General features: G+C 46.0%; 1 protein-coding gene across 8 annotated transcripts in view; it reads left to right on the plus strand.

Annotated features, from left to right (window-relative positions):
• Mrtfb (myocardin related transcription factor B) overlaps positions 1 to 24,147 on the plus strand; it is a 159,525-nt gene extending 135,378 nt beyond the window's left edge. For all 8 annotated transcript variants that reach the window (XM_076937453.1, XM_076937449.1, XM_076937448.1 and 5 more), the window contains 8 exons: positions 3,551 to 3,813; positions 7,176 to 7,257; positions 7,739 to 8,779; positions 10,286 to 10,441; positions 12,397 to 12,555; positions 12,961 to 13,098; positions 16,819 to 16,879; positions 18,947 to 24,147. In XM_076937453.1, the coding sequence (XP_076793568.1) occupies positions 3,551 to 3,813; positions 7,176 to 7,257; positions 7,739 to 8,779; positions 10,286 to 10,441; positions 12,397 to 12,555; positions 12,961 to 13,098; positions 16,819 to 16,879; positions 18,947 to 19,500 (2,454 nt within the window). In that variant the 3' untranslated portion in view covers positions 19,501 to 24,147. The remainder of the gene's footprint in view (positions 1 to 3,550; positions 3,814 to 7,175; positions 7,258 to 7,738; positions 8,780 to 10,285; positions 10,442 to 12,396; positions 12,556 to 12,960; positions 13,099 to 16,818; positions 16,880 to 18,946) is intronic.
• The last annotated feature ends 3,084 nt before the right edge of the window (positions 24,148 to 27,231 follow it).

The raw sequence follows: 27,231 nt of genomic DNA on the forward strand, positions 1-27,231 counted from the left end.
CGATACAGAGCTTGGCTTGTCTGAAGTGCTGTGCTATGAGGTACGCTTCAGGAACCCTTCCCTCGGCAGCCCTGCCCAGCTAAGCACATCAGATAACTTGATTCAGCACAGCACTGGAGGAACAGCCTTACATAGGTGTCTTTTGTGACAGCCAGCTTTGGGAATAACTTATGCACAAAGTGAAGAAGCTCTGTGGTATCCAGATGATAGTATATGCTGCTCAGAAGCTCTGGAGAGGTTTTTGGGTTAGCCATTTTGGCCAGAAGCAGCTTGGTGTGATCTCAGATAAGCCCAGTTCATGGCACTGTTCCCCAAAGTGCACTTCGTTGAAATAATTCAGTTAGAATAAAGCTCAAAGGAAGAAAAAAAAAAAACCTTGACTATATAGTACATTTTAAAAGTTCTTAAAGTGGTAGGAGAGCCAGGAATAGTTTAATCATTTCATAGATGACTCTTCTAAAATTGGCAGTGTACGTCTCAGAGCTCGTGAACTATATAGGATATTATTGTTAGCTAACCTTACCATCTTGAAGAGACCTCAAATAAGTTAAGAAGCAGTGTGGCCAGAAAGGTCCAATCTCCCAGGTTCTACTCCAGCCTTTTTCTGCCCTGATGGTCAGACAGCACTCAGTTATAGGGCAAAGGCTTGCCTTTCAGATAAGTATAGTCTTCTTTCCCACCCTCCTACCAAGGCTCTCTGAGGCAGTGGGACTCTAACTCCAGGACGTCTTTCCCCAGCTTAGTACTGGAACCAGGAATATCAACAATGATGCTACTTAGCATATGTTGCAGTATCTCCTCCACCACCCTGTATCCCTTAATGGCACAAGAAGAGCCAGGATGCCAGCCTGTCCTTGTCACCTCTCTCCTCCTCTGCTTCCCTAGTATCTCCTTTTAGGAAGGGCTTTAACTCTAAGGAAGAAACACCAAGGATGCCTGAGAAGGCAGAGGGAGGGCTGTATTAAGGACTCCTTCAGGGAGGCTTGAGTGCCATGCTGGAGGGTGTGTAATAAATTCAGCAGACTGAAAGGCAAGTACCCACCCCCACCAGAGTCACCAGCTTCAAGTGCACTGTGTGATGTTCCAAGCGCAGATTTATGGAAAAGATGCACACTGAGCTCTTGTGAGTCAGTCAGTAACCTGTTTCTACTAGCTGTTTGTAACCCTGCTATAAAAGTCGTGCCAGAGAACCATTCTCTCGTGACATGTAGTCTGTGCAGGGAGAGGAAGGCACCTTCCCAGTGAGCACACACTTTACACTGGCATTCAGCAGGAAGGATGTGCCCAAGTGTGTCAACAGCCTCAGTGTCTGCTCTAGATCTGCTTTGGTTATGACCATGTACATGTAGCTTATTCAGATCTAGTTAGTTGTCTATGACTAAAGCAGCTTAGGAATGATATCCTCTTTTTGCCTGGGTTTTTTTTTTTTCATTATTTTGTATTTGTATGAGTATTTGTCTTTATGTGTACTATGTGAGTGCCCCAAACCCAGGTATTCTGCGAGAGCAGCCAGTACTCTTACAGCTGAACCACCTCCCCAGCCCACTGTTTTGTTTCATTTTGTTCTTTGTCTGGTTGTGGTTTTTTTCTTTCTTTTATTGAAAATAGATGTTTTTTCAAACAGTATATTCTGATCAAAGTTAACCCTCTCCCAACTCTTCAAAGATTCTCCCATCTTTCCTCCCTACACTCTTTCTGTCTCTCATTAGAAAACAAACAGGCATCTAAAGAATAATAAGATAAAACAAAAATAGACCAGAATAGGACAATCCAAACGAACTTTGTTTTTATTGTTTTTTGTTTTCAGATGAAGATATAGTATGAATACCAAAAGGCAGAGAATGGTCTGATGATTTTGAAACTGAAAAGAACAAGTCAGAGAAAAGTTGCCTTTTCAGTCATAAGCTAGGGCAAGACTGTGCTCTCACCACCCCTGACTAGCTTACAAATGAGTGAGACTCACAATATGGTTATTTTATTTAGCCCTGTCAATTACTGGGGGGGGTCACCCCTATTCTGCTTTTCTAACTGCTGGCTTGGTTACCTCTCCATCAGTGGACCCCAGACACTTGCTATTTCTTCTGGCTGTATGCACGTCCCCTCTTGGCGGCTTCCTCCTCCCCTCATTCTTCCTCCTCCTTCTCTTCTCAAGACCGTCTCCCCTAACCAGGTCACTCCAAACCCAAATCCCTCCAGTAATTAGCTGTAGCCAAGTTTATTTAACCAATGGTTTTGAATCAAGGAAGAAGGTTTGCACAACCAAAGCGTATGTAAACTTCTGGTATACAATTTAGTATTACAGTACGTAGCAGCAGACCAAACCTCCACACTGTTATAGTGTGGTATTTTGAATTAGTGTTATAGTGTTAGTATTTTGAATTCTTTATTTTCCTTAAAACTACTTATGTAGTCTATCTTATTCTTACTAGAAGGAAGCATTTATTTATTTTTCCATAGCTGTATTTTTATTTGTTTGCACTTGTTGTTGATGGTGGTGGTTTTGGTTGGCTGGTTGGTTGGTTGGTTGGTTGGTTGTAGTATTTGGCTTTTCTGACAGGGTTTCACTCTGTAGCCCTGCCTGTCCTAGAACTCGCTCCAGGACCAGGCTGGCCTTGAACTCACAGAGCTTCAACTGCTTCTGCCTCCTGAGTGCTGGGATTAAAGGCATGTGCTCATAGCTGTATTCTTTTAATATCACACTGTAATAGTGATATAATTATTTCCTTATTATACATGCAGTGTACAACCTGCTCTTCTCTAGGAGATAGTATACAGAAGTATCTTTGCATCTCTATAAAGGAAGCCCAGAGTAGATGTCTGTTATTTGTATTGGCGGTGCCAGACCAAGCATCTTGGCTGAGTCAAGGGAGCAATGTAGAATGAAAATCTTTAAATCAAACTACGTCTACAACTGTCTTTATGGTTCTTTGTTTTAAGATAGAGTCTTATGTAGACTGGCCTCACTTCTGATCCTCCTGTTCCTACTTTCTCAGTGCTGGAATTACAGGCCCAGGTCAGTGGTTCCTGAAATGTATTTCATGTATTCCTTGCCAAGGCCAATCTAAGGCACACTTCTGTCTTACTTGGGAATCACTAAGACGCATGCTATCATGTATGTTTCACTCTCCTGGACAGACACACACACATTCATATTCTCTCTCTCTCTCTCTCTCTCTCTCTCTCTCTCTCTCTCTCTCTCTCTCCCTCTCTCTCTCTCTCCCCCTCCCCTCCCCTCCCCCTCTCCCTCCCCCTCTCCCTCCCCCTCTCCCTTCCCCTCCCCCTCTCCCTCTCCCTCTCTCTCTGTCTGTCTCTCCATCTCTCTCTGTCTTTTTTTTTTCCATGAATAGATGGGTTTATTTAGCAGTAAGTTTGAGACTCTTGCTTTAAGCAAGGGTACTACCGTAATTATATCAGGAACAGACATTTCCTACACTGTCAAATATATAAAAGCTCCTTTGCACTTTTAACACTGATCAACAAGCAGATTCATTCCAGGTTACTCTGACATGTCTTAAAATGTTCTCTTTTTTATTATTTCCTCAAAACTTAGCAAAGCCATCCCAAGAATCCAAATGACAAACACCGTAGCAAAAAATGCAAAGATCCGAAACCCCGAGTGAAGAAGCTTAAGTATCACCAGTACATCCCACCCAACCAGAAAGGGGAGAAGAGGGAGCCACAGATGGACTCCAACTACGCCCGCCTGCTCCAGCAGCAGCAGCTCTTCCTACAGCTGCAGATCCTGAGCCAGCAGCAGCAGCAGCAGCAGCAACAACACTACAACTACCAGACCATCCTGCCCGCACCCATCAAGTAAGCCTGTGCTCGAGGATTTGTCCCGGCATGACTTGCACCCCCGCTTTGGGAGGATCCCAAGTTACAGAAGTTTGGGTGTGGCCAAGTACTCTGCTCAGGGACCACCCTCACTTGGCTATGGTCCATGCTTACCACACAGTATCTAAAATCCCACAGTGAATGTGGCCTGCCATCTAGTCTAGCATTTGCCCTCCAGTAGTCTCTGAGCCTCTCACAACTACTCAGGACCCATCAGTATCAACTGCTGTGAGAAAACCCTTAGGATGCATACCCACCTGCATGGAAGAAGCAAGGGCAGAAAGGCAGGAGCAAGGGAACGGTTTGTGGAAAATTCCACACGGAAGGCTTTTCCAAACAGGGAAAGAGGAAGGGTGTGCAATGATGCTGAGACAGCCGCCTGGTGGGGACCATACTTAGTTCATGAGGCAGGTGAAAGGCGGCGAGAGGGAGAGCCGTCTGCAGTAGACTCTATTCCATGTGGCAGAGTGTGCAGTGTCTTCGACAGTGGGACCTGGGCAAGAAGACTGAGTCACTAAAGACAACAGTTGGATGCTGATAGTGAAAAAGCCTGGAAATGTTCAGGGGCAAAGGGGCCATGACAAGGTAGTGACAGGACGGGTCAGAGCTGATATGCAGGGAGCAGTCTGCATGCCCAGGACCTGAGAAGGATAACATCTACACAGCTTGAAATCTGGCCTTAGGCCCAAAGCAGGAAAGTTTGTACCCTCGACTTACTGACCGAAAAATGTTTTAAGTATTTATCTCAATGTTTTTTCTGAATAGAAAACCCTATCTTTCACTTCCCACTTACCCAGCTCTGTAAAGGAGACTAGGAAAAGACAGAAAGCTTGTCATTAGAAAAATACTCTGAGTGAACTGTTCAGTAAGACCCCCACTGACCCTGTCTGTAGGTCCAGGCCACTTTTCAAGGAAACCCACTAAAAGATGCTGTTATAAAATAATAGCTTCCATAGGGGAATGACTATCAGTTTACTTCTCCTAAGATAAAAATATTATGATGAAGACTAAATCATTTGGTAATTTCAGCCATATTGTGAAGCTCGTGCTTAAAACATCAGAATATGGAGATGGAAAAGCATTTCTGTAACGTGTTATTATTTAAGAGCAAGCATGCCCCACGTGAGCTGTTACAAGGGATGCAGGAAGTCCACAGAGAGTTGGGACGGGCCACAAGCAGCTGTCACTGCGTTTTACCTCTGTCTAAGCCCTGGGCAGCATTCCAGTGTCACAACAGTGGCAACTGTGGCTCCAAGCATGACCCACAGCATGCTTACAGTTCATGTCCCCATTGCCCTGAAAGGTTAGTGAGATCGCTCCTTTTTATTCTATTCCCAGTGAGGAAACTGAAACTGGAAATTCCTCAAAAATGATTTTTCTGTGATGTCTGCCTGGGAATTATCCTTGTAAAAGTGAACTGACACACATGCAGGCACAGTATCCATGCACATAAAATAAAACTTCTAACAGTTTTTAATATTTACTGTTTTATGTGTATGAGGTTTCTACCTGCATGTGTCTGTGAACCATGTGCATACCTGATGCCTGAGGAGGTCACAAAGGGCATTGGATCCCCCAGGACAGTGACAGGCAGTTGTGAACTGCCATGTAGGGCTGAAAATGAAACCCAAGTCTTGACAAGAACAAGAAGTGCTCTTAAGTGCTGAACCCACTCTGCAGCCCCCAAATAAGAATAAAACAGCTTACCCCTTTACCTGGGAAGAGGGTATCTAAGGCATAGAACTTCAGACTCCACATACCCTGGCATTCCCTGAGGCTTCAGTTCCCCTCCATAAGCATCATCCACTCCCACAGCCAGACCGCCTACCCCAGGAAGAGAAAGAGCCATCTAATGTCCTGTGACATTTTAACCACAGCAAAACTAAACTCAAGTTCTGGCCAGTTCCTAGATCTGAAAAATGAGGGATTTGTTTTCCAATACACTGTTAATCTTTACCAGAGACCCATCACAACCAAACAGAGATACAGCCAGGTCTGGTCAGCACTGCACAGTCCCAGCATGAAGAAAGGGAAGGTTGTAGGCTACACGTTCAGGACTAGCCTAGGCCATACCACAAGACCCTATCTCAAAAACAAGACACAAGCCCACTTCAGGACTCAGAATCTCAGGACCCTAATCTATGATTTGGGTGAAAAGAGAATTCAGCTTTTAAAATAACAGAAGGGGCTGGAAAGATGGCTCTTCCAGAGGTCCTGAGTTCCCAGCAACCACATGGTGGCTCACGACCACCTGTAATGGGATCCAGTACCCTCTTCTGGTGTGTCTAAAGACAGTTACAGTGTGTTCATATAAATGCAATAAATAAAAAAATAATAAATAAAAATAAAATAACAGAAATAAGTTACAGTGAATCATAGGCATAGAATCTCAACCAAATGTAACATAAAGCATTTGTGTGTGTACATACCTGTGGATATCAGAGTCAGTATCAGATGGATACTTTCTCACTCTTTACCTTATTTGTCAAGATTGTGTCTTTCGCTGAACCTAAAGCCCACTAATCAGTAGCCTGTGAGCCTGGCCAGCAAGCCCAGGGACGCTTCTGTCTCCACCTTCCCAATGCTGAGATTACAAACTCAGACCTCTGTGCCCAGCTTTACGTATGTGGGGATCCAGATACAGGCCCTCAAGTTTGCATGGCACTTTACCAACTGCACTGTCTGTCTAGCCCCATGACTAATACCTAACTGTATATTCTCCAGAAAACAAAATAACTACACAGGAAGTAAAAGGTAGCCTAGGGGTGGGACATCAGATAATAAAGCACAGTAAAGCTGTTATTCAAACTCCATGGCAAGGTTGATTAAAAAATACCCAGGAATGTTCCCTGTGCCAACAATATTGAATAGCAGTAAAACAAAGCACACGAATTTGTTCTTACAACTCCAAGATGAGACATAAGACTCTCATCATTTCACCCAAACCTCGGAGAACTTCATTTCTAAGACTAGGGCTTTAACTGCATGACATCAGGAAGTGATGAAAGGTGGTGCAGTGACTGTGGTAGCTGCTAAAGGGCAGCACGCGGGCAGCATGCACAACTAGCGCAGCCCTTGCGGCTTTCTTTGCAAGGGCACCTGAGCTGATCCCAGTCCTTTGCCCTTTCTGCGATAATCGTAGAGTGGCCTTATAAATGTCCACCACACAAACAGATGCAGCCTCTAGGGATTGACTGGTGTAGGATGCATTTGACATTTCCATAATACTGAGTTTCCCTGTCTGTATCCATGATCGCTTGTCCTTGTAAGCTGACAGATTGTTGATAGACCCAAACCTAGACCAAGCTTGTTGTAAGTTCTGATTTCTTTTTTTCTTGAAGAACTGACAAGAACAACAGCAGTAGCACAAGCGTGCCGGCGAGGAGGCCAGGACCACTGCCCTCTAGCTTGGATGACTTAAAGGTGAGGACTCTACCTCCAGCCCTTCACCCCCGAGTGCCCTCTGTGCACATGAGCCGACGGCCAGGTTTTCCTGTCCTATGTCCAGTTGTGTGTAGATGAACAACTTCAGCAACACACTGAAACCCTTCATGGAACTGTTCTTTTATTCCCCTAGGTGTTAGATCTCAGATAACTGGTACTCCTGCTCATTACCGACCATGTGGCTTAGGTGAACATCATGAGAAGAGACCACTTCTCTGTAGCAGTGTTATGACTGGCAGTGCCACAATAGCGCCTGTTTCTAGTTACTGCCCACAGGCGTCTGCGCCTCCTCTGTAGACATAAGTCGTTACAGTGTGTACAAATGGAGGAAGTCTGTTTATGTGTCAGGTCCAGACATCTCCTGGGAGTGTCAGCATCCCCTGTGGGCAACGGAGGTGTGTTCTGGTATTTATGTGTGGGAGACCATAAAACTGAACACCTGATCTGCTTTTGCCTCCAGGTGTCAGAGCTGAAGACAGAACTCAAACTGAGGGGTCTACCAGTGTCAGGAACTAAACCAGACCTCATTGAACGCCTGAAACCCTACCAGGAAGTGACCAGTAGTAACCTTGCCACTGGCAGTATTGTGGCAGTGTCATCAGCAGCTATTGTCACCGGTAGTAACCCAGAGGTCACAGTGGCACTGCCAGTCACAACACTGCATAATGCTGTAACTAGCTCTATGTCCACTTTCAAGGCAGACTTGCCACCTTCTGGGTCAAGCAGTGTCCATCCATCCCATGTTGAAAATGCCCATTCTCCTCTGCCCATCTCGCCATCACCCTCCGAGCAGTCCAGTCTCAGTACTGATGATACAAACATGACAGACACCTTCACAGAGATCATGACCATGATGTCACCTTCCCAGTTTTTGTGTTCATCTCCCCTGAGGGTGGCTAACCATGAGGACAACCTGAGCCCCACCAGTAGCACCCTGTCAACCCTAGAACTGGATGCTGCTGAGAAGGACCGCAAGCTTCAGGAGAAGGAGAAGCAGATTGAAGAGCTGAAGAGGAAACTGGAACAAGAACAGAAGCTTGTGGAGGTCCTCAAGATGCAGCTTGAGGTGGAAAAACGTGGGCAGCAGCGACCACCAGACACTCAGCCTAGTGTCTCCCCACATCCCTTTAGTACATCAGATCTGAAACATGCCAGTGTTGGGTCCTCCATCAAGGATGAAGCCTCACTCCCTGACTGCTCCAGCCCCCAGCAGCCCATCCCAGTGCCTGGCCACGCTGTAGGCCAGCCCATCTCCACAGGTAGCCAGACTCTTGTTGCCAAAAAGGCTGTGGTCGTCAAGCAGGAGGTCCCCATGGTCCAAGCAGAGCAACAGAATGTTGTCTCACAGTTCTACCTGAGTTCCCAGGGACAGCCACCTGCTCTTGTTGCTCAGCCTCAGACCTTACTGACCGCACAGACAACTCAGCTGCTGTTACCGGTGTCCATCCAGGGTTCAAATGTTACTTCAGTGCAACTCCCAGTAAGCAGCCTCCAACTCCAGGTACAAAGTGTGTCTCACAGTGTTGCCTTAGAGTGAATACTGCAGTCACCCCTGAGCTGCTATGCAGCTACTGTGGGCTACAGTTTTGGAAGGCATGGTGTGGGTATGGGGGCAGGGTTGGTCTGGCTAGCACTGTGTTTACATCATAAAAACCAGCAGGGTGGCCTCCTGTTCTGTTCCCTGTTCTCTTAGATGCACATGCAGGGCTATTGAGAGCACATCCTACTCTCAAAGCAGACTCAGGTTCAGTTTCCAGTACCAGCATCAGGCAGATCACAACTGTCTGTAACTTCGGTTCCAGGAGATCCTATGCCCTCTGATTTCCTTGGGGACCTGCACATGTGCACATAAACTCGCAAAGGCACACAGACATAAAAATACGTATTTAAAGATTAATGACATTAGTATAGGCTATGTGCCTTGAATACCTCACTCTCTGTTCTGGTTCTAAGTGACAGTTCATCTCTAGGAGCCTGAGGACAGATCTGACATGTAAACCCATGTCTTCTGCCTGGGGGTGGTGGCAGGTGTCATATACCTGTTCTTGGAAGGTGCCATTTATATAAGAATGCTTCAGCTGAGAAAAACATGTAGTGGGGTTGTTCTGACTGCAGGCTGGCTCTTTAGCTGTACAGTGCACGTCTGGTGGACCTTATCCAGATGTGGCCATAAGGAAAACAAGAAGCCATTTGAGCCAGTATGTAAGCTTTAACTGCCTGTACCGGTGACAGAAACGAGCTCACACCACACATGGTTCAGGAGGCAGTGCCCAAACACCCTCAACAAGTGTAAAGCAGTCTAAGGCCCTGCTTGGTGTGCAGACGTATGCAGAGTACCCGTGGGTTAGAAATCTGTTCTGTAACATATATTAGGGGCAATGGATCCAGATCTTTTGTTGCAGTTGATACAAGAACAAAGCCTGTTTTCTACTGGGCCTGTGTATAGCTGTATGTCTAGCATCTCTTACTGTTCCTAGATTGTGTATGCTACAAGCTTAAAAGCAGTACTGTCAGCTGTTGGGTATCAGAGGTACTCCTGCATGGGTTACAGACCTATAATGGGCAGAGCTGTCTTGTTTCTGTTTTCTGCCTTCAAAAATTTTCAAGTGAAATCTTAGCCACATTAAGGAAGAGTGAGGTCATAAAGACAGCTGTCTGGCATTTGTCACTGGTTTAGAATTGTCATTGAGTTCACTCAAGGAATGTTGATAGAAGTCCCAGCATGTTGTTTGGGTGGGTGGCTGTATATAATGAAGTACTCTGTTTCTCAGGAAACTAGACAATTTTGAACCCTCAGTCCCCATCTCCAGGGAGGTGGGGAGGGGTGAGAAAGAAAGGGAAAAATTACTAAAGATCAGATGTATACAAATAGACCATAGTATGTGACTATAACCATTGTGTCATGTTGTCTTAGTGATGAATCCCAAAGCAAACGGTTACATTGCATTATAAACTCAATTCCAGATGTGCTTCTTGACACTAAGATTAATTTTTGTTTACTTCCTAGACCCCAGCACAAGGAGGAGTCCAGGCTCAGCCTCAGGTAGCTGCTGCCACACAGGTGCCAGCTGCAGCCCTGGCTTCAACATTGGCCTCAGCACTGCCTCAGAAGCAGGAAACCTTCCCGCAGCATGTGTTGGGCCAGCCTCAGCCAGTCAGAAAGGTGGGATGCTTACAAAGACAGACTAATGCTACTCTTTTCTGTCACCTCTCTCCTGTCAATAAACATCATCCCAAAAGCCTGTTCTTTTGGAAGGCTGTAATCCTCAGCCATAGAACAGACCTTGGATCCAAAGCTATTTGAACACAGATCCTCTGTCTAGGACTGGGGGAAATCTTTAGTGTTAAAGATGGTTAAATAGTTCAGACCTTTTCCAAGTAAGTTCCCAGAGCATGTTTTTATAATTCTGGCATGGTAGATTTGTTGAATTTTGAGGTATATTTCTTTTCCAATTAAATATGCTGTTCCATGGGGAAAGGTAGTTGAAGAACACTTCTGGGATTTCTCCATCAAGTTAGTACTTTATGTGTTTATATGTAAGAGTCTGTGCCACATTGTGGAGGAAGAGCTGGGAGATCAGGCATCACACACCTGTGATCCCATCACTGGGAAGGCTAAGGGCAGCCTGGGCTACATAGTGAAACCCTTTCTCAAAAAAAAGGGAGAAAAGAGAAAAGGATGTAACCTTAAGGCCTCAAAAACATGTTCTGGGTCTTAGCTAGGTTCAGAGCTTTGATCTTAAACAGGTAATTAGGCACCGCAGTCTGTAAGCTCGGGTAATCCTGAACCATGGATGCTGAGATAGCTTGAGGGTGAAACAGAGGGCCCAGCTTATCAACAGCAGCACTGACATGAGTGAAAATGGAAAACAGTTATACATGACCAAGCCGAGAAGCCATAAAATGTGTAGTTCTGTAAGTTTAAAGAAGGCTCAGCTTTTTTTGGTCTAGGGAAGAGAGACCGCAATGATAGACAGTATAAATTAGGGTTTCTTACTTCATCTGGGAATCCTGGAATTAGGAGTCAGTATTTCCATAAAGTGATGTTTGCCACAAACAAGGAGACTCACAAACAGTAAGTGCATTTGTAGAAAGACATGTGTACTCAGGTACTCCATGGTAAGAAATGCTTACATTGGTGCTGGAGAGACACCTAAGTAATTAAGAGCACCAAGTGTTCTTCCACATTGAATTCCTAGCATCCACATGGCCATTTACAGCTGTCCAAGGGGGTCTGACACCCACTTCTGACCTTCATGGCACCAGGCATGCACATGGTACACAGATATACATGCAAGACAAAATGCCCATACACATAAAAATAAATCAATCCAGCAAAAAAGACAGATCTGTCCATGTGACATACGGGAGAAGCCACTTTGAGGACATCGGTGGTACACTCCTCATGTTGGTGATGAAGCCAAGCCCTGTAAGACACAGTACTGTATAAGTAATGTGGCCCTTAGTTTATAAAAGTCATCCACACTATGCCTCTTCATGGAGCCATAAGAAACACTTGAGAGTTCCATGGAAACTGGTTTTCCTTTGGCCTGCTGACACAGAAAGTGGCTCTTTAGAAGGAGTGAGACACGATTACTGCCCACATGACAAGCATATTGCTGAGAGGGCTTGAGCAGCACCCCTCCCAGGGGTGGCAGCAAAGGAGGTCCAGGATTAGGTAGGATTAATGAACTGAGAAGTGCTGAGGGAAGAGGTCTGCAGGTGGCCCCATGGGCCCAAGCTACAGAGAAGGCCGCGAAGGCCGCACTGAGTGCAGAGCCACGGAGGCCACCCTCTGTCCAAAGAGATGACATGCGTTGGGGGCAGGCAGAACCCTGTATCTGGGAAGGGGACCAGATCACTTCAGTGATGAACAAGGAAAACTGCTTGAGCCATCTCCCATAAGATAGTATCTACATGGCACCCACACTCCACCAAGTGTCTGCAGATCTAGTCCTGTTGGCAGCTGCCTTCTTGTCTCTCAACTGTCCAGGGTTGCTTTCATGCTCCTGACAGAGGAGGAAGCTTCCAGCAGAGAGCCTGTGGCCCACAAACCTAGAAGGTGGATTTGTTAGCCTCTGCTCTAAAACATGGGTTTTCTTAAATTCACTGGCACAGGTCTTTACAAACTCAGCACCAAACACAGTTCTTCAGTATCAGAGGCAGCCTGGCCCAACGACCCAGCAGCCCTTTGTCAGTAATACCTCTAACCCTGCTCTTCAGTCTAGAAGTACCGCACTTGCACCCCTGCAAAATGGACCTAGCCCAGCCAGCAAGGTAAGCCATAGTGATGACAGCACTACAGTGCTGTCAGCTTCCCTAAACCCATGCCAACTGCCCTATACTCATGCCAGCTGCCCTGCACTCGTGCCGACTGCCCTACAGTTATACCGACTGCCCTGCACTCATGCTGTCTGCCCTACACTCATGCTGACTGCCCTACAGTCGTGCCATCTGCCCTGCACTCATGCTGTCTGCCCTGCAGTCATGTGGGCACCTGGTGACCAGTGCTGGTTCTGCAAGATGAACAGACAGGGACTTAACATTCCTGCTCAGCCACCAGTTGTCAGCTGCCCAGTGCTTGGGATACTGAGCCACTATGGGTAGAACAGCACAGTTGGGTCACTAAAGAACACATGGCTGGCCCAGAACTAACAAGTATTTCTCCCTTGTTTGCTGCAGCCTAGCTCACCACCTCCACCCCAGCAGTTTGTTGTCCAGCACTCTTTGTTTGCAACCCCAGTCCCAAAGACAAAAGATCCACCTCGATATGAGGAAGCCATCAAACAGACTCGCAGCACCCAGCCAGCCCTTCCAGAGGTGAGTGTGGTCACAGTCGTACCCCAGTCACATTTCAGGGCTTCCTCAGATTGTTCCAGTCCTCTGTTAAAACACAGAGATAACAGCTAGAAGCTTTATATTTTATCTGGCTGGTTTTTTGTTAGTTTTGTTTTGTTAATTTTTTTAAATTTTTTATTGGATATTTTATTTATTTACATTTCAAATGTTATCCCCTTTCCCAGTTTCCCTTCCGCAGACTTCCTGTTTCATCCCTGACCCTGCTTCTATGAGGGTGCTCACCCCCCCCACCCACTCCCCCCTCACCACCCTGGCATTCCCCTACACTGGGGCATTGAGCCTTCATTGAACCAAGAGCCTCCCCTCCCACTGATGCCAGATAAGCCCATCCTCTGCTACATATGCAGCTGGAGCCACGGGTCCCTCCATGTGTACTCTTTGGTTGGTGATTTTAATTGACCATAAAGACTGTAAGCCACCTGCCTACAGCAAGTGTTGGGAGCAGCAGTGATGGTGGGGCCTCAGGTGAGAGGCGTGTCTCCTTGGAGCCCTCCTGGGTCCAGTGAGGAGACTGAGAGCTCTCAGTTACAAAAAGCATCAAGCCTCAGTTCACCTAAACTCATCCAAGCCCTGCTTCTCCAAAGCTCCCTTTCACAGCTAAGGACTTCCTGGTGAGAAAGGATTGCAGCCTGCCAGAGGACCTGAGGGATGGACCTGGCACTAGGACACAGTGGATCCAAGCTAGAACTCACAGCAACTGGCCAGACCTGTGTGCAGCCCCATTCCCCTTATTTTGTGGAATGCTTGTCAGGGACACATGGTGTCTTGCTATATATTTGCTGTCTATGGCATGAAGGGTGAGGAAATGCACAGTGACCATCTGCTGTAGTTTACAGGAGGCAGAGGAAAGACAGCTTTCTTAATTGTGAGCATCCAAAATCAACAAAGACTTCACCTGTGAGGAAAAGGCCAAATTTAAAAAAAAAAAAAAAAAAAAAAAAAAAAAAAACCTTAAACACTGTAGAAAGAATCTAAAGAATCTAAACCAATAGATCCTGGCCTTCCCCGGTCCATTTGGAAGTGGGATCTCTTCCCCAGGGAGTAAAATGAACTTCCAGGTGGTTTTAGTGACAGCTAGAAGGCAGCCCTTACTGAGGAGCATTCTTCTCATGTGCAGACCGACCGGCACTACCCAGAAACCAGCAGGAGTACTGGGATTACATGTCACCGGGTTCAGTTCCTAGGTTGAGACTGCCAACACCTTTCAGCATCAGCACTTTTCAGCCCCACTGGGAAAGACTTCAACTCCACCAGGGACTGAGTGGGGCCCTACTGGCTCCACCCTCCCAAGGGTGACAGCTATAATCTGTGGTCATCATGGAAACAGAGACAGTGTGCTCAGCACTTTGGTGGAAAGCCCACACTCAGCAGAGAACGACACAGCATGAGTTTTCTCTTTCAGCTACATTTGCTGGGGAGTCTTGCTATCAGTCAGGGTTTCTGGTAGAAAGTAGTAGTCTCTATGACCTGCAAAGCACAGGAACAAGCTGTGAGCTACTGATGAGAAAAATCAAGATAAGTCCTAAATTCCATGTCCACAGCCTCACCAGAGACTTGGCATAGATACATAGCAGCCTAGCTAAAGACAGAATACAAACTGATATAGCTGTCTACCCCAGGAGCAATTTCAAAGCTGAAATTAACCCAACCAACTGCTTGCTAAACCAGAACCATTCACCTGAGAGAACAACCCAATTGGCATCTTCTCCTGACAGTCAGGAAATGGAAAAGCCACTAGTGAGGTGAACCCCAAGCTGAGATATGGGGTCACCCTGTGTTTCCATCCTTTATGAATGTAAACCGACATAGGATTTTTTTTAAATACTAAATGGAAATTCTAAAACTAAGAAAAATACAGTACTTGAAAAAAAAAACATGGCAGGCAGTGGTGCACACCTTTAATCCTAGCATTTGGGAGGCAGAGGCAGGTGGATCTGAGTTTGAAAACAACCTGGTCTACAGAGCAAGCTCCATGACAGCCAGGGAAAAAGAGAGAAACTTTGTCTCCAAGTCATCCTTAGCTAGCCCATTCTATTGTGTGCATATATGGTCCATAAATATATGCAACTGCCTTATATCACTTAAACTTTAATTTAAAAAAAAAAAAACATACACACACACATGACTAGAACCTCAGAGCCTGTGTAATGGTTTCCCATAGTGTAACTTGAAAGCCATAGAAAGAGAAACAAGATAGTGGGACAGCTAAGTACTTGACAAGATAATAGCTCATGTTTTCAGCTTTGAGGTGTTGAGAATTCCTGTTACATCCTAGCAGTCCACGTTGTATCATAGTGTTCCACATTCCTTCAATCACATTATCAGAAGTAAAGGTAAGGGATACTGGAGAGAAAAGCATAAGGAAAAACTACTATGTGACTAATGTCAAGTTTTACACCAGTGATGGAAAGAGATTGTCAAGGTGGTTCAGTGAGCTTGCTAACCAAGACAGACAAACCAAGTTCCATTCACGGGACTCTCATAGTGAAAGGAGAGAACCCTCCCCTGCAAGCTGTTTTGGGGAACATAGGATGATGTTGGGAAACAGTTTGACCATTTTCCAAGATGTTAAGTGTACACCCACTCTGGGACCTGTTCGTTCTACTCTTAGAGAAAGAAAGAGAAAGGCACGGGCATGGTTGTGCAGAGTTGTGCACAGACTTCTATAGCGGCTTTGTTCACAGCCTGAAAGTGGGAAGTCCACCAGCAAGTGAGTGAATAAGCAAGCAGACATTCCTATACATGGAATACTGACCAGCAATGAAAGGAGTGAGCTATCCCTAAGCTAGATACTACAACATGGATACAGCTCGGAATAATGTCCCAGCATAAGAGAATGTGCCTCAAGAAAAACATGTCTGAAGCACTGACAGGAAACTCATGTGTTCTGAAGGACGGCGGGTCCTGGAGATGAGGGACTTCCCAGTTGATAAATGATGATCTTGTTGATGGGTTTGTAGACACATACACATCAGAACATTAAACTCCATGACCTGTGCTGTCTTTGTTAGGGTTCTATTGCTGTGAATAGATACCATGGTAACGCTTATAAAGAAAAACATTTAATTGGGGCTGACTTACAGTTCAGGGGTTTAGTCCATTATCATCAAGGCCGGAAGCATGGCAGCAAGGGTAGACATGGTGCTGGAAGAAGTAGCCGAGAGCTCTACATCTGGATCACCAGGCAGAAGAAAAACAGAATGAGCCCCTGGGCCTGGCTTAAGCTTCTGAAATCCCAAAACTCACCCCTAGTAACACACCCACTCCAACAAAGCCGCAGGTTCTAGTCTTCAAATAATCCCCTCCCCTCCCTGTGAGCCGGTGGAGATCATTTTCATTTAAACCCCCACATATGTAACTTACATGTCAAGTAAACCTCAAAGCTGAAAACATGTGCATGGTGGGCTCGTCTTTAGCTAGATCAATTCTTGGTAAATGCAAATTAATTCAGACACTCTTAGAATAAAGTATTAGAAATCTCCCAAAGTGCCATTCAGTTAAAGTAAGGCACATAAGGAAGTCAGAGAGCTGACTCTTCTTGGCTCTTAGTTATCTATCATGCTGTGGTGTTTTGGCTTACATAGCAACTTGGCTATTTTCTAGACTATCAAATGTTAGAGCAAAGCCAAGGCTCAGTGTACCCCTGGTGCAGGTGGCTAACTCTGCTCTTCTTGGCTGCAGGTTTCCAGTGTGCATAGTCAGCAGATGGATGACCTCTTCGATATCCTCATAAAGAGTGGAGGTAGGTCAAAGGCTGGATACAAGCCCAAGGGAAGCAGCCACATACCACAGGCCTAGGACAGCCTTTCTCTAAAGCTGGATGTTGTCTTGGAAACTAAGAAACATCCAGTTCTAACAGTGGGCAGTTATAAACCTGATCAAGTTAGGCCATTAAACCATATAACAGAGGAGAGAAAGCCCTTCAGTTCCACATTGAAGGTTGGCGTGATGTTAGATCCTCCAGAGCTGTCACCTGGAAAAAAGGAAAGACTGCTCACACATCAGAGCTTGGTCACCTCTAAGCTCTGCTGGATAACTGCAAAGCATGTTCTCACCATCAGTCTCATCGTGGGATGAGAACTTTCCCGGTCACTTGGCCTGAGCTCCCTCTGGTGGTTCTGTTAAAAGTCAGAGAATGTCTACATGTGAGTCGTCGGGGCTAGTAAGATTACTCAGTGGGTAAAGATGCTTGCTGCCAAGCTTGATGACCTGAATTTGGTACCAAGAATCTACATCATGGAAGAGAACCAACCCCCACAAGTTGTTCTCTGACCTCTACACACATGTTGTGGTAGCATGCACATACATAAGTGATAACATGTAGTTAAAAATAAAGTAAGCCATCAGTTTACAGCTTGTTATCTTTAAACCAGATATTAACACACACATATGTGAGCCCGCGTATGTATTTAAGAATCAGGCATACAATTTTTGCTCAATCTGATAAAGATAAAGTTTTTTTCCAGTGATTAATAATAATACTTATGGGGCTGAAGAGATGGTTCAGTGGTTCAGTGGCTGCTCTTCCAGAGGATGCAGGTTCAATTCCCAGCACCCACATGGTGACTCACAACCATCTGTAACTCCAGTCCTAGGGGGAATCCAATGCCCTCTGTGGCCTCCATGGGCACTGCATACATATGGTACACAGACACACTGAGCTATTAAGTTTATGGTTCATTAAGATTTTCTCCTACTGTATGCTCCAGAAAAATGAGAAAGGATTAAACATGGTGCCACATACATTTCATCCCAGGACTCAAGAGGTAGAGATAGGCAGATCTCTCCAAGTCCTAAGCAGCCTGGTCCACATACTGAGCACCAAATCAGCCAAGATTATACACATAACAAGAACCCATCTCAAAACAGCAGTGGAGGAAGTTATTAAAATCCATCTACGTGAGCACTGGTATATCCTTAACAGAAGGTATGTTGGTTTGCCAGTTGCCCTGTTAAAGAGTCAGTATGATCACATAGGGAGATGACTCCATCAGTGTGTGCATGAGGACCTGAGTTTAGTTCCCCCAGAACCAACGAAAAACAAACAAACAAAAAAAAAAAAAAAAAAAAAAGTAGACACAGTAACGTATGCCTATAATCCTGGTGTTGGGAAGGCGAGGACAAGTGGATCCTTGAGGCTTTCTGGCCGGCCATTGAGGCTGCACAGACAAGCCCAGTTCAGAGATGACCCCGTCCCAAAATTTAGGGCTAGTTATATTTGAGAAAGACATTTGCATCTATCTATGGCTTACATACTCAGAACCATGAAAAATTAAATAGACTGGGACTAGATAGATGGCTTAACACATAAGAACACTTTCTGCTCTTGTGGAGGGCTGGAATTTGGTTCTCACCATCCATGCTGGATTCATATGTGCCTGTAACTCCAGCTCAGCCAATCAGACAACCTCTTCTGGCCTCCATGGGTTCCTACACAGAGGAGCACATTCACACACATATACATAAGTAAAAATTAATTTTTAAGAATAAATTAACTAATAGTTCAGATAACTCAGAACAAGAACTCAGAGCAGTGGATGACCTGCCTCACCTTAAGGAGGGCAAAGGAGACAACGTCAGTCTTGAGTTATTGATAAGATGTATTGTGTCTGCTTTGAAACTTTCTAGACTGTATTGACAAACTGGAGTACCATCCAACTATAATGACATTTTTTTAAATTAATTTTAAAAAGAATTAGATAGAATGTGCTATTTCTGCCTCTACGATGTAAGAAAGGGTGACAGAATAGTCACTAATATTGTTCAACAGCAGCAAATACTTACTAACACCATCAATTCTTCTGCACAGAGATTTCCTTCCCGATAAAAGAAGAGCCTTCTCCAATTTCCAAGATGAAACCAGTGACAGCCAGCATCACCACAATGCCAGTCAATACGGTGGTGTCTCGACCACCACCCCAGGTCCAAATAGCACCACCTGTATCCTTAGAACCTGTGAACAGTTTATCTGCCAGCTTAGAGAACCAGCTAGAAGCCTTCTTAGATGGAACATTGCCCTCATCCAATGACGTCACCCCTCTGCAGAGCAGCAGTGAAGAGAGAGAGCCTTTCTCTCTGATCGAGGATCTCCAGAACGACCTGCTGAGTCACTCTAGCATGCTCAGTCACTCCAGCGTGCTGTGCCAGTCTCACTCTCCCATGGAGACCTCTGAGGCCCAGTTTGTGTCGGGGACCCCCTGTCTATCTCTTGACCTGTCAGACTCCAACCTGGACAACATGGAGTGGCTAGACATCACCATGCCCACCACACCCTCCGGACTCACTCCCCTGAGCACCACTGCACCAAGCATGTTCTCTGCTGAGTTTCTGGACCCACAGGACCTGCCACTGCCATGGGACTAAGGTCACAGATCTGTTTCAGAGCTTGTGAAATTTGGAAACATGAAAATAATCCTGAGAGGCCAGTGTTGGGAGCTGGAGCCATAGCAGCACTGTTGAAGTTAAAATCCATTGTCATAGAAAAAGGAAGGCCACAGCCTAGAAGCCAAGCATGAGAGACACCACAGAAATAGTCATATGCAGAGCCCTTGTGAAATGCCTTAGATCAAGCCAAAAGTCAGGTACCATCCACAGGAAGTGGCACCAGGCTCTGGATATCAGCTTCCTTTCATCCTCTGTGGTCACCTCACAGCCCTAATAAGAGGCAAGCAGCTCCATTTGAAACGCCAGGCCACCAAGAGGGAGGGAAGGGAGGAGCCACTGCACATGTGCTCCTTAGAGTGGCATAAGCCAACCAGGTCAATAGCAAGCCAGAGGCATCCAAGCACTTGGGCAGCTGGCAGCAGCTTCTAGCCAGAGGCTCTGAGTCCCACTTTGAAATCTGTGTGACTTTGTGATGTCATAGGTCATTTTGTGAGTTTGGGAATCAAAATGAACAACCTCTCACCATAAACACATGTCAAAATACTGTCACAAAAGAGCCCAGTGTACAGAGGCCAGATACACTGATAGTGCTGCAACTTCCCTAGTGGCCTCGGGTGGATGAGGTTGGTTCTCCTGTGATGTTAGACATTGGAATGTGCTTTGACCTCGTGACCTCTACAATCTTTGGTAGAGTAAAAAGATGGCCGTCGGCTGGTTCTTCTTAAAATAAGTCAGATATCTCTATAGAGTACTGAGCCACAGTGTCTCCATCTTTGAAGACTTGCCGACAGACTCTCTCAGGTGACCATGCCCATCTCAAAGAACCAAAAAAGGCTTCAGCATGAAATTCCTTTTCAACCTAATGAGTTAGAAGAATGGAAAGTGTGGACTGTCTGTCAGACTCTAGGATAGTCCACCTTGAGCACAGGTTAGACCAACCTGTCACCAGCTCCCTGGTTCTCATTGCATAGGCTTGTAACTGCCTGCTTTCAGTTGTTCTCAAACCTAAGCCTAAAAACTGGAGGTTTTATTCCTTTTTTTTTTTTTTTCTTGATCCGTAACAGAAAGGTTATATTTGTCAAGTGGTTTAAGAATTTTCTAAAATGCCAACTGCCACAGGATTTCCACAACTCTTGATCTAGTGATTTAGTTATTGACAAATTATAAATAACTGACCAGAGTATGGAATTTTTATTCAATGACAGCCCTTGTCTTATCCCCTTCCCAACCGATTTAACCTGAGCCAGGTGGGCTTCCTACATCAATCCACATGCCTCTTCCACAGTGCATCCAGGAAGTATCCTGACCCATCATCTAGTGATCAGAAAGGCCCCCTTTCCTGGCTTTAACCTGGTGAACAGCACTCTCTCACCTGAAGCTTGGCATTATGGTGTAAGGAGCCGCTGAGCTCAGGTAATCCTCTTGTATAGAGTCTGGTAGTTCTGTATTGGGAGACATCAACTTTCTGGTAGCTGATACTGTCATCTGACGAAGCCTCCTGAGAGTACTCTCTCAGGTCAGGATGTAATGCATTGGTTCTGCTGCACAGCTGCTTATGTCCCGGCCCCAGCTGAGGATCTGAGAAGGTGCGTTCCCCATGGGAACTTCAGCTCCAGGTTTTGGTAGGGAGCTCTAGTCCTCTCTCTCCAGCTTTGAGTGTCCAATTAAAGGCAGTGGGTTTCTGGAAGCCCATAATTACTACTAGTGTGTTTCCTCCTGTAGACAGACTTCAGTGTCTGTCATCCAGAGTTGTGAGTAGAGACAACATTCTAGCCCTCAAGTCCCTTCCTCGTATTGCTTTCTAAGTTATTTTGAAGCTTGCCACATGAAAGACAATCTCCAAACACAGTGGGTACAGAGGAGGTCATCTCAGTTGTTCATGTGCCCATCCAGCCTTCAGTTCATCACAGTCTCATTTCTTAAAGAGGCAAGGGGCCTCCAGCCACTGGCTTCACTAGCACCCAACTTCCCCACAGCATTCCTTGACCTACTCTCCTGGTATGAGCATCCTGTAGGTACATGTGACACCAGTGACATGAGAGCCACCTGCTAGGCCTCTCCCACATGTTCTGAGTGAGCGTGGGCATCTTTCCCATCGGCTCACGTAAATGTATCATGACCAAAGACCATTCTATAAAAAGGCCTCTTGACCTAGCCCCAGCCCTCAGTGAGTACATTGGAAAAGCTATGTGTCTGAAGATGAATTGTTGTTTAAAGCTAGTTTCAGGCCAGCAAGATGACTCAACAGATAAGGCCTGCCAACAAGCCTGAGGGGCCAAGCTTAAGCCCCAGACCCCGTGTGGTGGAAGGACAGAACTGACCCCTGCAATTGTCCTCTGACCTCTATATACAGAGACACCTTCAAATAGGTGTAAAGTTATTTCCCAGCCATTAAAGCTCAGGTCCGAGAGCCCATCTGTCCCCACTGTGCATGTGCATGGCACGCGTGGGCTGTAGGCTTCTGTTTGTATCATGTTGCCAAGAAAATTCCTACTAGAAGTCTGGAGTGTCCAACCCCAGCCTCACTCTTCTGCATCGTCCCACAGTGTAGTGGTATCAACTTGACTTTCTGATGTACAGATTCCCAGTTGTCTTACTGTGGTGGGAGGAGTGGAAAGAATTACACCATGGCTTCTAGAAGGCTGATGTGGCTGTGACCTTGTACATTTCAGCAAGGCCTCTCTAAGAAGCCTCTGAGGCTGCGGCAGTGCTCACTCAGTCACACAGGCATCCAGTCAGCGCGGATGCCCTGAATTATTGGAACTTTTTGCTCAGATGTCATCTCTGTTCATTTCACACAGATATTTTCTCTTTCCTTTCAGAAGCTCCATAGTTCTTTGACTACATGCTATGCCTTACTCCAGAAAGCCACAGAGTCCAGGAGTTGGGGAGGTGTTATAACCCTGCACACTCAGTCAGCTGACACTGGGGGGTAGGTGAGAGTGGTGTCCACTTTTTCACCAGAATGGACTTGAGCCTCCTGGCAGCAAGGCTGTTCTCATAGTTCCTGTAGTATTCTGTGCAGTGATAGCTGAGGAGACAGCTGTCCCTTCAGTCAGGACAGCCACTTTACAATCCACAGCAGACCTGGCTCAGGGAAGTGGCCAAGAGGACACCCCATCTTATCTGCACCCTCGGCTGTTCCCACAGTGACTAGTCTCAGAAGCTCTGGTAGAAGGCTGGGGATTGCAGGGAATGCTGAGAGTGGCTGGTGGGTTCTGCCAGCAAAGCCACAGCCTCGCTTGCCTCTGTCCATTACACTACACGACATTGAGGACCTACTGACCCAGAGGACCATTAGCCCCAGGCTGTCCCGGCACACTAACTGGAAGGCCAGGTTTATCAGGGAACACTGCTCATGCTCACAGAAGGTGTGTTTGGAGAGCACTGTCCTGAACATTCAGCTAACGTAAAAGATTTTTGTCAAAACTGGAAAGTAGCAGTTCTGATATAGTCATTTTTGTTTCCTGGTTCAAACCTTCGATCTCTTTCATTTAAACAGTCTCTGGGCTCTGTTTTTATTTGCCCAGTGACTAGGAGTGGGCAGGTTGTTTTTTCCACTGCTCACTCTGACAGTACCTGAGGTGTCCCTGTGTCTTTGAGTTAAGGCCTATGATTCAAAAAGCTGCACATGTTTACAAGAAGCTTTTACCCTCCACTTAGGCCCACTGCTCTGGGGAGTGGAGGTGTCCCAGGCTTGTGACAGCAGCTTGGCAATCTCAGATCTACTAGGTGCTGTCTGGAATCATCAGAGACACCGGCAATAAAAGGAAAGCTTTATGCCAACGCCCAAGACAAAGCTTTAGTGAGTGAGCAGACTCACTGGAAAGCAGCCCAGCTGTCTTACCTCTACTTTCTGCTGTGAGGAACCCACCCACCCCATCAACAGGAGAGGAAGGTTTAGGAAAGGATTCGGTATCCATCAAAAGTACTTGACCTCAAAAAACCAATAGTAATCCAAAATGCTTAAAGGAACCAAAGGCATCGCCAGGTATTTGCCAAAAGCAGCCACTTTTAAGATTTGAGACTAATGTGATCTCAAGTCAGACCCCAAAAGGTTCCATTTAAGGTTATAATTTTCACAGAGATGTAGATATTTCTTGTTTTCCTATAAAATAGCATAGAGCTGTTTTTGTTGGTTTAAGAATAACATTCTTGGTAGTAACGCTGAATTGTCTTCTTGTATGTAAAGGTTCTCTGTTGCTTGCAATGGACATGCAGGTGTTTCTCCTCTTTTCATCTTCACATAATGTCTTAGCATCTCACTTCCTGACAAGAGAGGAGAAAACACCAGTGGGCAGCACCATGCTTGTTTAATGAACAGAAAATCATGGCAATCGGGGGTCCATTTGTGTGTTGCCTTTATGTTGTTTTTAAAAGACAAACCATGATGCCTTTGTACTTGCTGTTTGCACCCCTGACTCGATTCTGTACTGTGTCTGAATGCCATACGTTTGCACTTGTACTGTACATAGGCGATGCAGACTGTATTTTTATATGTGTGCGCATTTATCATTGGATCTTTTGTACATAGTGGCAGTATTGTAGCTGATCGGGAAATGTTTGATATCTCAGCAATTTTGCATTTTTGTGTCTCAAATAAAAAAACATTTTGATGTACCATGACTTTGTGTGTACAAAGGAATACACTGTGGGGCACTGTAGACTTGTGAGATGGGGCAGCCTCTGGCAGGACAGCATCTTCAGAATAGCTCCCAGCCAAGCAGCAAGTGGGCCAATAGAAAACGGGCTGCTGACCTCATGCCCTCACACAGCAAAAGATCATAGGTACCCACTAACCTCAGCCTGACCATCAAGACATGTTCTGTTCTCCAGAATCAGGGACCACTGAGTAGGAGGCCTCAACGTATGTGGCAGTGTCCGCACTGACAGCTGCCTCCTCTCTGGTGGCGACAACTGTACCAACAAAACTTCCAAACACCCAGAACTGAGTCCTTCAGTTCAGTGAAGTCTCAAAAATAACTGCTTACTACTATATGGCCCATATAGAATGATCTTTAGAAGTTAGTAAGTAGGGGAGAGGCAGAGGCATTTCAGCCAAAAGCCCATGGTTAAATTAGACTGGTTTTTTGGTTGGTTGGTTGGTTGGTTGGTTGGTTAGTCGGTTAGTTGGTTGGTTGTTGGTTTGGGTTGGGTTTGGTTTTGTTTTGTTTTGTTTTTGTTTTTTGTTTGTTTGTTTGTTTGTTTGTTTGTTTTTTTCAAGACAGGGTTTCTCTGCGTAGCCCTGGCTTTCCTGGAACTCACTCTGTAGACCAGGCTGGCCTCAAACTCAGAAATCTGCCTGACTCTGTCTCCCAAGTGCTGGGATTAAAGGTGTGAGCCACCACTGCCCGGCTAGGCATAATGGTTTTTTGGTTGGTTGGTTGGTTTTTTTGGTTTTTTCGAGACAGGGTTTCTCTGTGTAGCCCTGGCTGTCCTGGCACTCACTCTGTAGACCAGGCTGGCCTCGAACTCAGAAATCCACCTGCCTCTGCCTCCCAAGTGCTGGGATTAAAGGCGTGCGCCACCACCACCCGGCTAGACATAATGTTTTGTTGTGTGTAACTTTGCTCTACCTTTCTTTGCTCAGGGAAGAGGCCATGCCCCCACCTGGCTTCCCTTGAATCCACAGGTAAAAGACACACACACACAGTTGGTCCTTGTCTACTTGCCTTCTTGGCACAATTGCTGGACACTACCTCCCATCTAGAAAAGCATGCCTTTATCAATTTCTTATCTACGTCTCTCCACCTGCCTTAAATAAAGCCAGGAAACACAGCAGCATCCCTGCAGTGGCTAGTCCCATCTAGCCCCTGCCAAACATCCCTGACAACCCATCTGTGGTAGAGGCCACTGGCCCCACACCTCCTCCCAAGACCTCACATGGCTGCTGGGTTCTTCTCCCTCCAAAGCATGGCAAAACTCCTCTCCTTTCTTGCATCTCCTTTTTCCTCCAGGGACCTGGAAGTTCCACCAGTACCATCCGTCCAGCACTTGACCCATGACTTTCTTTACTGACAGATCAAGAACCAATTGCAGAACAGGACCTTAGCATCAAACCTACCCTTACAATGTTTTCTTCCCCTCTTGGATTAGAAGAAACCAATCGGTGGTAAACTTAATTGACGGTGACAGTTGATGTGACAATGATGCGTGTGACAGAGGAGGCTGATTAACAGATGCAGGAGACAAATCTTGTGTGATCTTGGGTGCAAGAGAGCAGCCAACAGTCTAGTAAGTGGCCTGTCTGCAATGTCCCACTTGTTACAGATCCCCTCACCTGAAACAAAACACTAGGTGGGGTGTCAGGAGGAAACTCTTAGATGAGAGCAGGTTCCCTGGAGACCAACTGTGCAAGGCAGCAGGCTCAGCACTGAGGCTGGAGTGCAGGAAGGGATCCACAAAGGAAGAACCCAGAAATTGGGGCTGGGCTTCCAGGAGACCTCAGACTCTAGGGCTACTGGCCTGAAGCATTAGAATCCCCCACAAATCACTAGGTGTTTGTTTGCTTGCTTGTTTGTTTTCTGGTAGTACTGAGCCTTAGAGAGTCTTTGAGGTATTGAGCAAATCTACTGAGTGTGTTAGTTCTCAGGGCCAAAGCGTTTCAGTCAGTGATGGCTGCTAATTGATCATAGCTGTGTTGTTGCAGATGGCTGATGGCCAGTGTGGTGGTTTGTATATGCTTGGCCGGGGTAGTGGCACTATTAGGAGGTGTGACCTTGTTGGAGTAGGTGTAGGATTGTTGGAGAGCTGTGTGGGCTTTGAGACCCTCCTCCTAGCCATGTGAGAGTGAGTCTGCTCCCGGCTTCCTTTGGATGAAGATGGAGGAGAACTCCGGCACCATGCCTGCAGGGATGCTGCTGTGTTTCCTGCCTTGATGATAGTAGACTGAACCTCAGAACCTGTAAGCCAGCCCCAGTTAGATGTTGACCTTTAAAATAAGTATTCTTGGTCATGCCGTCAATTCACAGCAGTAAAACCCTAAGACAACTAGTCCATGTGATATCCCAGCAGCATGAAATAGGCAGGGGGCTCATCAAGGTGCTTAGACACAAGAGGTTAACAGTTTCACCTGGTCCCATAATTCTGGGGTTTACCGTTCTCTCACCCTACTACAGTAGCATCTGCTACTGTCTCCTCCTCTTCCACCCCCTCCCCTGGATCCCGAGTTCTCTCTGTGTGTCTGCCTTTCTCCCTCTGCCTCTCTGTCTCTGTCTCTCTGCCTCTGTCTCTCTTCTCTGAGTGTCTCTCTCTGCTGCCTATCTGTCTCTGTCTTTGTCTCTTTCCTCTGTCTCTCTCTCTCTCTGAGTGTCTCTCTCTGCCTATCTCTCTCTGACTCTGAATTGTCTCTCTGCCTAGCTCTGCTGTCATCTCAGCCCTCTTCCCCTCCTTCCCTCTCCCTCTCTTCCTTCCCTCAGGTAGTTATGTAAGGGTTTGGCAATTGCTGAAGGAAGACCCCAGACTCAGTATGCAAAGACAAAGTGCACTTATTCTGCAGAAATAACCAGCATGTGGGGGTCAACCATTCATCAAAATAGTGACCCCAGACAAAGGTGTGCAGGTCTTCTTATAGAGAACCAGAGGAATTCTCTAGAAGGATTAGGTAATCTAAACTTTCATTGATGGGTACTAGGGGGTCACAGGTAGTCAATGGTCTTCATTCCTATGTCATGAACGTTTAACTATTGGATGAGATAGGGCTGCCCAGCA

Source organism: Arvicanthis niloticus, chromosome 6 (assembly GCF_011762505.2).
Source record: "Arvicanthis niloticus isolate mArvNil1 chromosome 6, mArvNil1.pat.X, whole genome shotgun sequence".
NCBI classification, from domain to species: domain Eukaryota; kingdom Metazoa; phylum Chordata; class Mammalia; order Rodentia; family Muridae; genus Arvicanthis; species Arvicanthis niloticus.